Raw genomic sequence first — 15156 nt, forward strand, 5'->3', positions numbered from 1 at the left:
AGCAAGCAGCTCTGAGAAACAGCCTGTTCCAATCCATGGGTAGGGCGCTCCTCTTCAGAGGGTCGGTGGGCCAAATGGCCAGCTTCTGCACTGTAGGGATTCCATGATTCAATGAGCCTGGTGCCTGTTGCGGTCTCCAAAGTGTCATCCCAGCAGCCTCTCAGTACCCGCTGCTGGTGTGTGATGCAGATCTGTGCTTCCTGGGCAGCCTGGATGGCAGAGGTGTCATGGTGGTCACGAGGGGTTGGCCCATTTCAGATGCCAATGCCTTCAGACAAGGGGGCATGCAAAACCAACGCTTATAGATTGTGCCCTGACATGCTGCTTGGCGCTGCGCATCATAGAGGCTCCTCTCAGCCAGGTGAAATCGCCAGGTACCTGCTGCGATTGCCACGACAAGAATTCTTGATGTCTAACTTTTTCAGTGCGTCTGGGAAGATGGAGAGCTGCATATTAATGAGGCAAATTGTGGCCTTAAGTAAGGTGTTTAACAAGCTACAATTCCCTTAATTGGCTGGTGAGAAACCTGTCTCGAGGCTTGTCAATGATGATGAGAGATGCTCCCAACATTGAGATGGGACCTATTGGACTTCTCGTCTGATTCTCCCACACACTTCACCATAGCCTACTTTGCTCAAATCCCTAACAGGCTAATAACATTGGTGTGGGATTTGAACCATGCAAGATTTAGACAGGGTAGGTTTCCTTCCATCAAGTGAACTAATTATGTTTTCACAAGGGAAAAATCAACACTTTCATGATCACTTTCTCTGATGGCATTTTATTTTGTTTCATGACCAGATTTTTAAAGGTAAAAATACCTGAATTTACACTTCTTGTTTCAGAATTTCAAAAGTGATGTTAATCTCTGTTGAAGCAGGTTTTAAGTGTTGGAAACAAGGGAGATCTTCTCTGTGATAAACGGTGAAGAAGTGGTCATTGCAGGCACCTTCTCCAGTATCTCCACTTTATAGCTATGAGGTGTGGTCGTTATCCTTGGGAACACTGCACGCATCAATCAGAAATATTTAACATGAAACCGAAACATGTCTCTTCATCGGGAACCCGGTATTCCAGGTTAGCCTAAAAGGTAGAATCAGACTTAACCACGAATGAAGAACCCTTGTTACACTTGCACATTTTCCATATCCTACAACTGTACTTCCAATGGCATTTTGGGCATGACCCCTAACTCAGTCGGAATAGCTGCATTGCTACAAGGCTGCTTGTTGAGATTATACAAATTTATTCCAGATTTTTAAAAAAAACTTTACCAACCAATGCTCTGAGGAAGATTTTCATCCCTTTGTTTTGATATTTTATCTATTCATGGGATGTTGGTGTCACTGACCCAGAGGACAGGTAAAAGTCAAGCAGATTGCAGTAGGCCAGACCGGGTAAGCATGGCAATTTCCTTCCCGGATGGACATTAGTCAACCAGATAGATTTTATCGACAAGTGACAGCATAAATAATGGCAATTACTAAGCTCTGAATTCCAGATTTTTACTTTATTGAAATCAAATTCCACCATCTGCCCTGATGGGATTCCAACCTGAGTCCCCAAAACATGACCTGGTCGATCACTACACCATTTGTCTGAGCAGGATATGAATTCCAATTGAACTCATTGAACGTCCACTTTCACCAGTTTGCCAATGTGACTTGCTAGAAAACAACGACTTTATTACATTAGATTACTTACAGCATGGAAACAGGCCCTTCGGCCCAACAAGTCCACACCGACCCACCGAAGCGCAACCCACCCAGACCCATTCCCCACATTTACCTAATACTACAGGCAATTTAGCATGATCAATTCACCTAACGTGCACATTTTTGGACTGTGGGAGGAAACCGGAGCACCTTGAGGAAACCCACGCAGACACGGGGAGAATGTGCAAACTCCACACAGACAGTCGCCTGAGGTGGGAATTGAACCCAGGTCTCTGGCACTATGAGGCAGCAGTGCTAACCACTGTGCCACCGTGCCGCCCACTTGCTAGATTGTTCTGAGAATCTACTTACATGTACGTAGTATCAGGCTCCAGGCATCTGATGATCAAAGATATAGAGTTTGAAACTTTGTCTGGAACTTTTCCCAACATCACACAGGGAGTCTTGGATCCAGAGGCAATGTCATCCACAAAGCTCAGCACTGACTCTGCAGAGAAAGGAACAGCGAAGAATGAAAGGGGTTCTGTCTGAGTAACGAGCTCATGGTTCATAAGGCCGGATTTATCAGTCATGCAACAGCAGCCCAAATGATATTAATCAGCACTGCTTGGGTAAATATCTTTGTTGAAGATTACGTTGACAGGATGTTGCCAGGTTTAGGGTGTTTGAGCTAAAGGGAGAGGCTGAATTGGCTACGGCTGTTTTCTCTTGGGGGCGGAGGCTGAGGTGACCTTATCGAGGTCGATAAAATCATGAGGGTCATGGATAGGGTGAAACGCCAAGTTTCTTTCTCCCCCAGGGCAGGAGAATCTAAAACTAGAGAGCATATGTTTAAGATGAGAGAGGAAAGATTTAAAAGGGACCTGAGTGGCAACGTTTTCACACAGAGGGTGAAGTGTGTATGGAATGAACTGCCAGAGGAAGTGGTGGAGGCTGGTACAATTATAACATTTGAAAGGCATCTGGATGGGTATATGAATAGGAAGGTTTCAGAGGAATATGGGCAGAATGCCGGCAAATGGGACGAGATCAGACTGGGATGTCCGGTTGGCACAGATGAGTCGGACCGAAGGGTCTGTTTTTGTACTGTATGACCCTATGAATGAGAACAAATGAATAAAAAGCAGGCTATAATCCAATCCTCCCATTTAAGATCAGCCCGAAGGAGCTGCACAGATACAATTTAAAATGGAGTAAAACCTGTTCGAGTTCCGTTACACACATAGCTTTCAACTCAAAATAAAATCATGAGATTAACATTTAGTTGATTCACTGTTGCACTCAAAACCATTGAAGGCAGTGTTGGCAAGCTGCTGGCAGAAAATTGTACCATTTTCCACCGACTGATATCATTGTGACAAGGCACTGAGATACAGAAGTGCCAACTTTATCTCACATCAATGTGTCCCATTCCCCCTCTGCAGCATATTCTGATTGAGCAAACCACAAAGCTTATCCAACCTGTCACTCACTGCATGCACAAGAACAGCTGAATGATGAGGAGAGAAGGCAGGGCAGATATGCAATGATGCGGAGTATGCACAGGCCATTCAGCCCTAATTGCGCAGGTTGGGGTCTATGCTCCACATGAGCTTCCCCCTGTCCTGTTGCATCCAGTTCTATCAATCAATCTCAGGATGGGTCAGAGACCTGTCCAGACAGCTTGACGCAAAAATTTGCATTACTTGGAATTCCAACCTTTGTTGTAGAACTGCTGAACCTGATGGTGGTTTTCAATTTGGTGAACTGGTTTGTTGCACAACAGTCAAAAGGAGGTCTTGGTGGCAGCAATTACCCCAGCGGTTCGGAACTGGAAGATATATCTGGGGCAGGGTCAGAAATCTCAAGCGCTTCTCCTGGGCAGAAGGTGGCCAGTGCCTGACCTGAGCACTGCAAGCCTTTGCGAGCCACGGGCGTTGGCTATTGGGCACTAAAGTACCACCCAGGCCTGTGCCCTCGATAAGATATACTGTGCCTCAAAATATCACATGTGTCTCAAACTGTTGGCACGTTCTCTGGCTGCCAACTTGGGCATCATTAACCCTGGTAGTTGCCTTCCCCTTAAAATGAAGGATTCTTTTCCAGGATCCCAGAACAGTTGAATGCCACCCCAGCGCCACTTTAAGTTTGCTGATCTAAGTTATACTGGCACTGAGGTCCTGGAACTGGCCGTGCCGCACCTGATTAGGGAAGGGTCTTCTGCACTACGTTGCTCTCCAGTGACCTCTGGTGGATGCTTTCCTTCTCCAAATCACAGCCCATGCAGACCTGAACACTTATCAACATTACCTTGTCATTCCTGCGACAAAATCCTGGAAATCCCTCACCAGCCCTTGGAGTACCCCCGCTACAGCAGTTCCAGAAGCTGGCTCACCACCATCCTCAGGGCAATTAGGGCTTAGAGGAGGGGGGGATGAAAAAAAGCCCTCATGATTTTGCTGCATTACAGTAAGGGAGGCAGTGTTAATTTCCTGATATCAGACCCTGCTGATCTAGTTTGAGGGGGTTGGACATCACTTCAGCAGAACGGCCAATCGTCCAAACCAAAATTACTCGCAATATTTCTAATACCTGATCCAAAAGGGAGCAAGTCCATTTGCTATTTTACTTCCACATGTGCTGTTGATGAGAACAATATGTATGGGCACCACACAGAACAATGGTGTTTCACACACTGTCAATTCCCTTTGATGTAAAACTAGACTGTTGTATTGTTTGGTTGGTTTCTATTGAGATGTTAATGAGGGGGCGAGAAATTGACCATAATCTCTGCCCTCCCTGCACGCACCCCTCCCATCTGAAAACAGGAACACATCAATAGTGCTCTGATAATCAGTGCAGGGGTACCCTTTCTGTTTCACGATTTCCATATTTGACATTTTCATACGAGCAGTCCATTAGCAGCTGCACATCATCTGCTAAGAATCTTTGTTGCATTATTGTTTGGAAACAAAGACACATTTATTCAACAGTAGTATAGGCTCTGCCTACACTTTACTGCACTAACTTGAAAAGCTGCAGGGCCGGGAGGTCAATTCGACACAGCTGACAACTGTTTTCTCCAGGTTGCTCCCTTTCAGGTGGTTCCAGTAAATTTGAACAAAGCTGCCACCTATAGGCAAGATGCTGCAGCTCAGCAGAAAGTTCCATGATCTCTCCTCGTCTCTTTCTCAATTATCTACCTATTTTATCCCCTCAATGCCTTGTATTCCAATTACTTGTACATGTGTTTTTGCTGTTCTCTCCTATTTCATTGCGCCTTTCTGAATCCTTCATTTTTCCAACCTCTTCACTTTCTCCTGTTCCAATCTATATCCTTTTACTTTCTCTGATTGACATTCATCACTCTGTCTCTCTGGTTTCCATCTCAATTCATTTGATCATGTGTTCCAATCTCATTGTAACCATCTCTCATACTCCTCCACTTGATCTTTTTGTCTTTTCTTCCCACTGCATTCATTCACTCATCATTTATTCGTTCTTCCGAGTCCCAAAAATGTCACATCAGCAACCCCTTCTCTCCCCTCCTGCTCCCACAAATCTCTGTCTTAACCTTATGTTTCAGTATCCTCCAAACTCTCTCTCTCTCTCTCTCTCTCTCTTTTATTCGGTTACCTATTGCTACAGCTCTGCTTTGTCATTCTTCCGCTTTCACTGTTGTTATAGTTTCTCTCATTTTTCCATTTTCCTTTCCTTTGGTCACCATCTCCTAGACAGATTACCCGGTGACTAGTACACCCCGGTAGCTCAGTATTAAGTGCAAGTGTCAACTTTCACAATTGAAATCCAGGTGACAAATTGTGACTGAGTCATGTTAAAAAAAAAACCCTTGGTGTTCAGTAATCTCGGAGTATTCAAGTTTTGAAGGATCATTGAAAATGGATTTATTCCAGCAGACCACAAAACCATAAGATGTGGGAGCAGAATTAGGCCATTCAACCCATCAAGTCTGTTCCATTCTATCACAGTTAATGTGTTTTCCAAGTCCATTCTCCCATCTTCTCCCCAGAACCTTTGATTCCCTTTATTTATCAAGAGCCTATCCATCTCTGTCTTAAATACACTCAATGACTTGGCCTCCTAGACTTCTGTGACATTAGCTCCCCAGATTTACCACTTTTTGCCTGAAGAAATTCCTCTTCATTTCAGTTCTCAAGGGTAATACCTTTGCTCTGAGGCTGGGCCCTCAGGTCTTAACCTCTCCTCCAAGTGGAAACATCTTCTCCACGTCCACTCTGTCCAGGACTTTCAGTATCTTGTAAGTTTCAATGAGATTCCTTATGTTTTTAAACTCCATCAAGTACAGACCCAGAATCCTCAATGACTCCTCATATGACAAGCTCTTCAACCCCAAGATCATTCTTGTAAACCTCGTCTGGACATCCCTCCAATGCCAGCACATCCTTCCTAAGAAATGGAGCCTAAAATTGCTCACAGTATTCCATAGGGGGTCTGACCAGAGCCTTAAGCAGTCTCAGCACCACATGTCTGCCCTTCTCACTCTCTTGAAATAAATGCTAACATTGCATTTGCCTTCCTAACTGCCAACTGAACCTGCATGTTAATCTTCAGAGAATCCTTCCAAAGACACCAAAGTCCCTTTGTGCTTCAGATTTCCAAAGCTTTTCCCCATTTTGAAAGTAGTCTATGCCTCTATTCTTCCTACTAAAGTGCATATCCTCTCACTTTCCCACACTGTACTCCGCTGCCACTTTGTTGTCCACTCTTCTGGCCTGCCGTCCTTCTGCAGCCTCCCCACTTCCTCAACACTATTTGTCCCTCCACCTGTCCTTGTGTCATCTGCAAACATAGCAACAATGTCCTCAGTTTCTTTGTCCATATTGTTAATGTATAACGTGAATAGTTTAAATTCAAGGCAGACTATAAAAGAAATAAAAAGGAAGGATAACTCAGGCGATATTACTAGGGATGCTGGAAATCATGAGGGTAAGAAAGCTAGCATAAAGGTACTTTACCTGAATGCTCATAGCTCATAACCAGGTGGATGAGTTAACGGTACAAATCATTGTGATTGAATATGATTTGTAACCATTACAGAGACATGGTTACAGGATGGTCATAACTGGGAGTTAAAATATCCAGGGGTATCAGACAATTCGGAAGGACAGACAGAAGGAAGGTGGTGTCGCTCTGATATTCATGGACAACATCAGGGTGTTGCTGAGAGATGATAGAGGTTCTGTGGAGAATAAGGTTGAATCCATTTGGGTGGAAATTAGAAATTCGAAGAAGAAAAAGTCACTGATAGGCAAAATGAATAGGCCACCAAATAAAAGCATCTCATTGGGCTGGGCAATAAACAAAGAAATAATTAATGCCTGTAAAAATGGTATGGCAATCATCATGGAAGATTTTAACCAACATGCTGATTGGTTGAACCAACACGGTCAGGGTAGTCTTGACGAAGAGATCGTTGAGCGTATCTGAGATAGTTTTCTTGAGCAGTATATAATGGATAAGGTAGCAAACTATCCTAGATCTCGTCCTATGTAATGAGATAGGAATAATTAATGACCTCATAGTTAGGGATCCTCTTGGAAGGAGTGATCACAGTATGGTTAAATTTAGAATATAGAGGGAGAGTGTGAAAATAAAGTCCAATACCAGGGTCCTGCACTTAAACAAGGGAGGCTATTATCATTATTACAAAAGAGGCAGTGTTGGGAAAGCTAATTGAAAAGTCTCCTGGCCCTGATGGAGTGCATCCCAGGGTACTAAAAGAGATGACGGGAGAAATAGCAAGCACACTGGTAGTAATTTTCCAAAATTCGCTTGACTCTGGGGCAGTGGCAGCAGACTGGAAAACAGCAAATGTGACATCGCTGTTTAAAAAGGGAGGTAAACAAAGATGGGGAATTATAGACCAGTTAGCTTAACCTCTCTCATGGGGAATATGCTCGAGTCTATTATCAAGGAAGAAATAGCAAAGCATCTGGATTGAAAGTGTCCCAATGGGCAGACGCAGCATGAAGGGCAGGTCATGCTTAACAAATCTTTTGGAATTCTATGAAGACACTACGAGGAAGGTGGACAAAAGGGCACCTGGTAGATGTGGTGTACCTAGATTTCCAAAAGGCCTTTGACAAGGTGCTGCACAAGAGGCTGCTGCATGAGATAAAGATGCATGCCATTACAGGTAAAGTATTAGCATGGATAGAGGATAGTTGACTAACAGGAAGCGAAGAGTGGGGATAAATGAGTGCTATTCTGGCTGGCAATCAGTGACAAGTGGTGTGCCTCAGTGATCGGTGTTGGGACCACAATTATTCACAATTTATATCAATGATTTGGAGTTGGAGACACTAAGTTTGAAGATGACACTAAGATGAGTGGCAGAGCAAAGTGTGTAGAGGACTGGGAAACTTTGCAGAGGGACATGTATACTTTGAGTGATTGGGCAAAGGTCTGAAATGGAATACAATGTTAATAAATGTGAAGTCATCCATTTTGGTAGGAGTAACAATTAAGGGTTATGGTGAGAGCGCGGGTAGGTGCATCTGAGTCCATGAAAAGATCGGCCATGATCATATTGAATGGTGGATCAGGCGTGATAGGCCAGATGGCCTACCCCTGCTCCTAGTTCTTACGTTAGTTGTGGTCCCAAAACTGACCCCTGAAGAACTTCGCTAGTTTTCGGGATGGTTGCCATTCTGATAAAGACCTTTTCCCTATTCTTTGTTTTCTGCCAGTCAGACAAACCTCTATCCATGCTATCTGTTCTTGCCCCTAACACATGGGCTCTTATTTAGCAGCCTCCTCTATAGTACCTTGTCAAAAGCCTTTGGGAAATCCAAATAAATCACATCCACTGGTTCTCCTTTGTCTAACTTGCTCATTTCCGCCTCAAAAAAATTCTAACACACTTGTCAGACATGAAGCCATGCCGACTCAGCCTATTGTACGATGTATTTCCGAGTACTCTGCAACTTCATTCTTAATCAAGGACTCCAAAATCTCCAATGAGATCAGGTAAACAGGCCTATAGTTTCCTGTCTTCTACCTCCCTCCCTTATTAAACAGAGGTGTTACATTAGTCATTTTACAGTTCCCCTGGGACTCTCCCTGATTCCAGTGATTCCTGAAAGATCACCACCAATGGCTCTACAATCTCCTCAGCTATCTCCTTCAGAACTCTGGGTGTAGTTCACCTGGTCAGATGATTTATCTACCTTCAGACCTTGCAGTTTCCCTAGCACCTTCCTATTAGTGATGCCACCATACTCACCTCTGTCTCCTGACTCTCTTGAAGTTCTGGTATGCTGCTGATGCCTTCCACTGAAAACTGATGCAAATTACCTATTCAGTTCCTCCATTTTTGTTTGTTCCCCATTACTATCTCTTCAGCCTCATTTTCCAAAGGTCCAATTGTTCAGGCTGGCCTTTCTCTTACCTTTTAGATATTGAAAAAAATTTGTAATCTTCTTTTATATTACTAGTTAGCTTACTCTCATATTTCATATTCTTCCCTCTTCTGTGTTTTTTAGTTATCCTCGATTGGTGTTTAAATGCTAGTCTTCACAACATTGTATGCTTTTACTTTTGTTTTTATGCTGTCCCTGACTTCCCTTGTCAGCCATTGTTGTTTGTCCTCCCCTCAGTCTGTTTCTTCCACATCGGGATGGGTTTCTGCTGTACCTCCCAAATTAGTCCCAGAAACTGCTGCTCAACCATCTTCCCTGCTAGGGTCCCCTTCCAATCAACTCTGGCCAGCTCCTCCCTCGTGTCTCAGTAGTTACCTTTATTCACTTGTAATACCATTACATCTGATTCCAGCTTCTTCCTGTCCAACTGCAGGGTGAATTCTATCATATTTTGGTTGCTGGCTCTACAGGTTGTCGCCTTAAACTCCCTAATCAAATCTGTTTCATTACACATCATTAAATCCAGAATGGCCTGATTCCCTCGTGGGCTCCACTACAAGTTGTATTAAAAACAAAAGCTTGTAAACATTCTATGAACTCTTTTTCTTGGGATCTGCTAGCAATCTGATATTCCCAGTTCACCTGCATATTGAAGTTCCCCATGATTATTGTAGTAGTACCCTTCATAGATGTCTTTTCTATCTCCTGATTTATTTTTTTGTCCCACATCCTGCCTAATGCTGGGAGGTGCGTACCTAACTCCCATCAGGGTCTTTTCTCCTTTGCAATTTCTCAACCCAACCCATTCCGATTCCGTGCCTTTCGACTCTATTTACACAATGGGCTGAATGGTCTACCTTGGCTCCATATCTCTCTGCCTTTGTGGAAACATATGGATTGGTTTTTTTTTGAAAAGCACATTGCAAGTTTACTGTGGATATTGGAGATTTTATTTTTAACAAGGCTTCCTGTGAGTTATTACCATCACCAATAAGAGACAATCCAACCACTGCCCCATTGACATTCAATGGTGTTAGCTTCACTGAATCCCCCGCCATCAACATCCTGGGGATTATTATTGACCAGAAACTCAACTGGACTCACCACATAAACAGGTCACAAACTAGGAATACTGCAGCAAGCAACTCACCTCCTGACTCCCCAAAATCTTTCCACCATCTACAAGGCACTAGTCAGGAGTGTGATGGAATATTGCCCACTTCCCTGAATGGGTACTGTCTCAGCAACACTCAAGAAGCTTGACACCATCTAGGACAAAGCAGCCCACTTGATTAACACCACATCCACAAACATCCACTCTCTCTACTACTGATGCTCAGTAGCAGCAGTGTGTACTATCTACAACATGCACTGCAGAAATTCAAAGATCCTCAGACAGCACCTTTCAAACCCATGACCACTTGCATCTCGAAGGACTAGGGTAGCAGATATATGGAAATGCCACCACCTTCAAGTTCGCCTCCAAGCCACTCACCATCCTGACTTGGAAATATATATCACCGTTCCTTCACGGACACTGGGTCAACCTGAAATTCCCTCACTGTGGGCATTTTGGGTCAACCCACAGCAGGTGGACTGCAGCAGTTCAAGAAGGCAGCTCACCACCACCTTCCCAAGGGTAACTAGGGACGGGCAATAAATGCTGGCCAGTCAGAAATGTCCACATCCCACAAATAAGAAAAAAAGACTAAGGATCAAGGATTTCTTTACTGAGTGAGTTCTGTCTACAATTCTTCACAAACTACAGTGGCTGCTTAGTGACTTAGCCACAGCAGTTAGAACATCAGAGCAACAGATTCCAGAACATCCTATGCTTTACCCTTTTGGTTCCAATGTTTTATATCAGACAGTTAGTCTCTGCAGTCAATTTTCTCTCCCTTATGCTGAAGAGAAAGTTTGTGTGTGCATATTTTTCCCCAGGGATAAGAGTTATACTTCTATGTGACTGACTGTGTTAACCAATCACTGCACCTTTGTTGAATAAGTTTTGTTTTAATAATAAGCCCATAATTGGATTTATTAAGAAGCCCAGTTGATAGATTTTGTTGTTTAAAAACTGATCTAAATGAAGTATTACATTGGTGATTTTGGCAACTGGAAAAAAATATCTACAAGTTATGATTTGACCTGTAGAATAGTGGGACTAGTGCAATGGTGCTTACCTCCAACCTTGTCTGTATTATAAAAGCGGGGGCCCACTGCAGAATACCCAAGTGGAGCAATATGTCATTGGAAACGTAGCACCAACAACATTAAAAAATATAAAAGGAGAAACACCAGCGCTCCTGTGCATTACAATATTGAAGATGGCTTTGCCAATGGCTAAGACTTTGCAGGGGAGGAAGCTTTATCCCTGAATAATGTACAAAGAATAACCAAGGTTAGGCTAATCAAATTAGCTGAGAAGATTGGATTAGCGTTAAAAGTAGGGGCTAGGATGACAGACATTTTTGAGGTAATAGCACAACATATGCAATTCAAAGCACATCAACACAAATCAGTCAGGGAGTCAACTGAGTTGACAAGAATTCAATTGCAGATGAGGCTGTTTGAACAGGAACTTTTTTTTAAATTGGAATTGAAACAGAACTACTTTAGAGAGTGGAGAAGGAAAAAGAAAGAGAATCTCAGAAATTAGAGCTGGAATTTAAAGTGGGAAATGGGCAGTGAGAATAGCAGCATTTAAAGGCTGGAACTAAAGAAAATGAAGCCTCTGACTCCAGGAACATCATGATGAAGAATTACCCAAGACCTAGTGGAGAAGCTGATCAAAGTTGCACAAGCTGTCTTAAAATTTGACAAAAGGTGCTCTCAGATATTATTTCTTTTGGAAAAGATAACTGAGCAGACTTGGCCGAAAGAAAACTGGACATTGGTCAGACAAAGCAAGCCAATGGGAAGAGCTCATGAAGTTTGTGCCTTGCATTCTGAGGAGGCTTCTGTAGATTAAAAATGCTATTCTTTGTACAGTCGAGTTGATCACCCAAGCTGATGGGCATAAAGTTTGGAATGTGTTGAAGCAGCCTGGCCCAATTTATATTGAATCTGAGTGAATAGAGCAAAACAACTTTGACCATCTGATGCAGGCTTGAAGGTTCGAAACTGTATGCGCTGCTGAAGGAAATAATTCTCGAAGAAAATTTTCAAAGTTCAACCCCCTCCATTGGTATGAACACACAGAGAAAATCAGCTAGTCCCAACAGTTAGGCAGACATCTTAGATGGCTGATGACGACAAGTTGGCCCACAAATCTTGTTTTTACTGTCACAGTCTCAAACATAAGGAGGGTAGAAGGTGGGAAGGTGAGAGGAGGACAACTAGCCAGGGACAGAAGGGGCAGCTGGATATGGTCCAGAACCTCCTCCTCAGGCCAGGAAGGATATTGCTGAAGATGGAGTGGATGTCCAAATGCCTGGGTGCTTCCACTGTCACAATGTGAGACACCTTTGTGCAGTGTTTTGGAAGTCACATGGTAAATCCTCCAGCATATGCAAGATCAGTGCAGAAAAACGAGAGTACAACAGATCAAGTTGGAGCTCTGACTACAGATGCAAGACCAATTATAAACATGGCTTTGAGCGCAAGGAGAGTAGACAAAGCACTGAGAGTTACAGGGAATTCTTGTCAAAAGGAGAAGGAACTCCCTATTCCTCAAATGAGTCAAGTAAGTCGACAGTGGTGCTGAGGGATAGAGGAGCCACTTATTAATTCCTGCTGGGAAAATACATGGTTTTTCTACCAGACAGTGACATGAAATGACAAAGTTCTAGAACCTATGGCCAGAATCTGCGAAGACTTGCGGTTGGATCTCACTCAGAAAAGAAGGCCTTAAGGCAAATTGTGTGTTAAAAAGGCATCTAACAATCTGTAATCCCCCTTAAATGGCAATTCGTCACTGCCTCAGTGAAATTTGCCTCACCGTTTGGTAAAATCAGAAAAGATGCAACAAGATGCTCCTGATGTTGAGCCTTGCTGGACTTATTAAGTATTTGTGCCACAAATCTCAACATTGTTCATGTCATTTGGACCCCTATAAGATACTGCCACATATCTTTGGGGCAATTGACTTGAATTTCTTTTGTTTGCCACACCAGAATCACCAAATCAGTCGACTTGCTCAAGAGCTTTTGAATGCATTAGGGTCACAATGTTTTGGACTGAAGGATGAGTTATGTTAGACTCTGTATCTTTACTCTGGAAGCGATTCACAGGATGCTGCAAAGTCGCTCAAGAACATCTTCCAGCAGCATAAACAACCATGAAGTAATGGATCAACAAGTATAACTAGATTTCAAACATTTGAATGTCTTAACTTGTTATTTTTTTTTGTTTTGCCCACATTTTGTATGGAATGAGCTGCTCGAAGTGATGAAGTCTGGTATAATTACAACATTTAAAAGGGATCTGGATGGGTACATGAATAGGAAGGTTTTACAGGGGCATGGGCCAAATGCTGGCAAATGGGAAAAGATTAACTTAGGATATCTGGTGGGCATGGACGAGTTGGACCACAGGGTCTGCTTCTGTGCTGTAGAACTCAATGACACTTAATATTCAAAATAAAAACGCAAAGTGCGAGGGAATTGAACAGGTCTGGCAGCATCTGTGGAGAGAGAAACAGTTCTCACATTCTCCCAGAGAGAGGGGAATGCAAGGTCTCAACAGGAGTGCCGAAAACGTTTATGAATTCGTAGCTCTTGCAAAGAGGCTCAGGCAGCGTGTAAAACTAACCACTGACCTGTTGGACCGAACAATCAGCTTCTAAGCTGCAAATTCTATGAAAATGTTTTCAGTAATTGGACTATGAATTTGTCATGCCAGCAGTTAACTGCACAAAATGCTATGTAATAGTACCTAATGGCTCAAATACCAATGGGGCCAGTGAATGGGGCAAACATGATGGTTATCTATCTGACGTAAATCACCGATTTTGTGTACTTAATCCATTAAAACGAATGTTCGATTGATGTTCAGCCAAAAAAACCATACACTTGATCGTACGTGAAACATTTGGGAATAGGGCAGTGCGATAATTTCAATAATTTTCAATATTATATATTTGCGGAGATGTTTTACAATTTGAAAGTGATCTGTGCTATTGAGAAATAACCTGCATGGATAAAAGTTTGGATAAAAGTTTGACTATTACTGATTCAAGCAGCTACAAACATGTTTCATTTGGTATATAGAAAAGATTAGAGATTATAATTTCAGAAACAAAGATGAGGGGAAAAAATGGAGCAGGAGTCAAAGTGATGAGAAATAATTGGAGCCCTTATCGATTACTATCAGTAGCTCCAAGTTTAAACATAAACATTAAAGTGCATGTTAACCAGCTCAGACTCCCCAAGTAATTTATAAGACTTCAAAACCCACGCTGTCTTCAGGACTTTAGTCATCTGATCTATGATATACTTACGTGACTCAGTGTCACATTTTGTATTGCAATGCTTCTGGAGAGTGCCAAGGTATGTTTTATTATGTTAAAGATGCTATTTATATAGAAAACATTGTTGTAAGCCTGGGAGCACTATCCCAACAACATTATACTCAATGAATGTCCCAGAATTCTCCATCGCTATTCACAGAATGGCTTCAGCCCAGGAGGCAATGATATGGCGTCTCGGGTCTGTCCTGGCACATTGAAAGAGCAATTCAACCTCAGGACCAATCCACTCAACATTTCTTTCTTTTTCAGGTAATGATCTAATTCCTTTATCAAAGACTCCACTCACTGTGCATGTCTCAGTCGCACTATCAGCCAACATATTCCAGATCCCCACGACTCACTGTGTGAAAACGTTCCCTTTCACATCATCATTGTTTCTTTTATCATGTTTCTTAAATTTGCACTCATTTGCAAATCTTCCACAAACAGGAATATTTTATCCTGATCTAATCTATTCCGGCCTTTTGTGTTTTTGACAACTCCCATCAGTCTCCTCTTAAAAATCTCTTCTTCAAGGAAAACATTGCAAACTTCTCCAATCTCGGCAATTTGAGATCCTCATCTGAAAAATATTGTTGGGAATTTTTTCTGCCCTCATGTACAAGCCTTCACTTTCTTGATGCGTGAT

General features: G+C 42.7%; 1 protein-coding gene across 3 annotated transcripts in view; it reads right to left on the reverse strand.

The window, feature by feature from the left end:
- astn1 (astrotactin 1) overlaps window positions 1–15156 on the reverse strand; it is a 2190072-nt gene that overhangs the window by 34353 nt on the left and 2140563 nt on the right. For all 3 annotated transcript variants that reach the window (XM_043700015.1, XM_043700017.1, XM_043700018.1), the window contains one exon: window positions 2028–2163. In XM_043700015.1, the coding sequence (XP_043555950.1) occupies window positions 2028–2163 (136 nt within the window). The remainder of the gene's footprint in view (window positions 1–2027; window positions 2164–15156) is intronic.

Source organism: Chiloscyllium plagiosum, chromosome 11, assembly GCF_004010195.1.
Source record: "Chiloscyllium plagiosum isolate BGI_BamShark_2017 chromosome 11, ASM401019v2, whole genome shotgun sequence".
Classification (NCBI taxonomy): Eukaryota; Metazoa; Chordata; class Chondrichthyes; order Orectolobiformes; family Hemiscylliidae; genus Chiloscyllium; species Chiloscyllium plagiosum.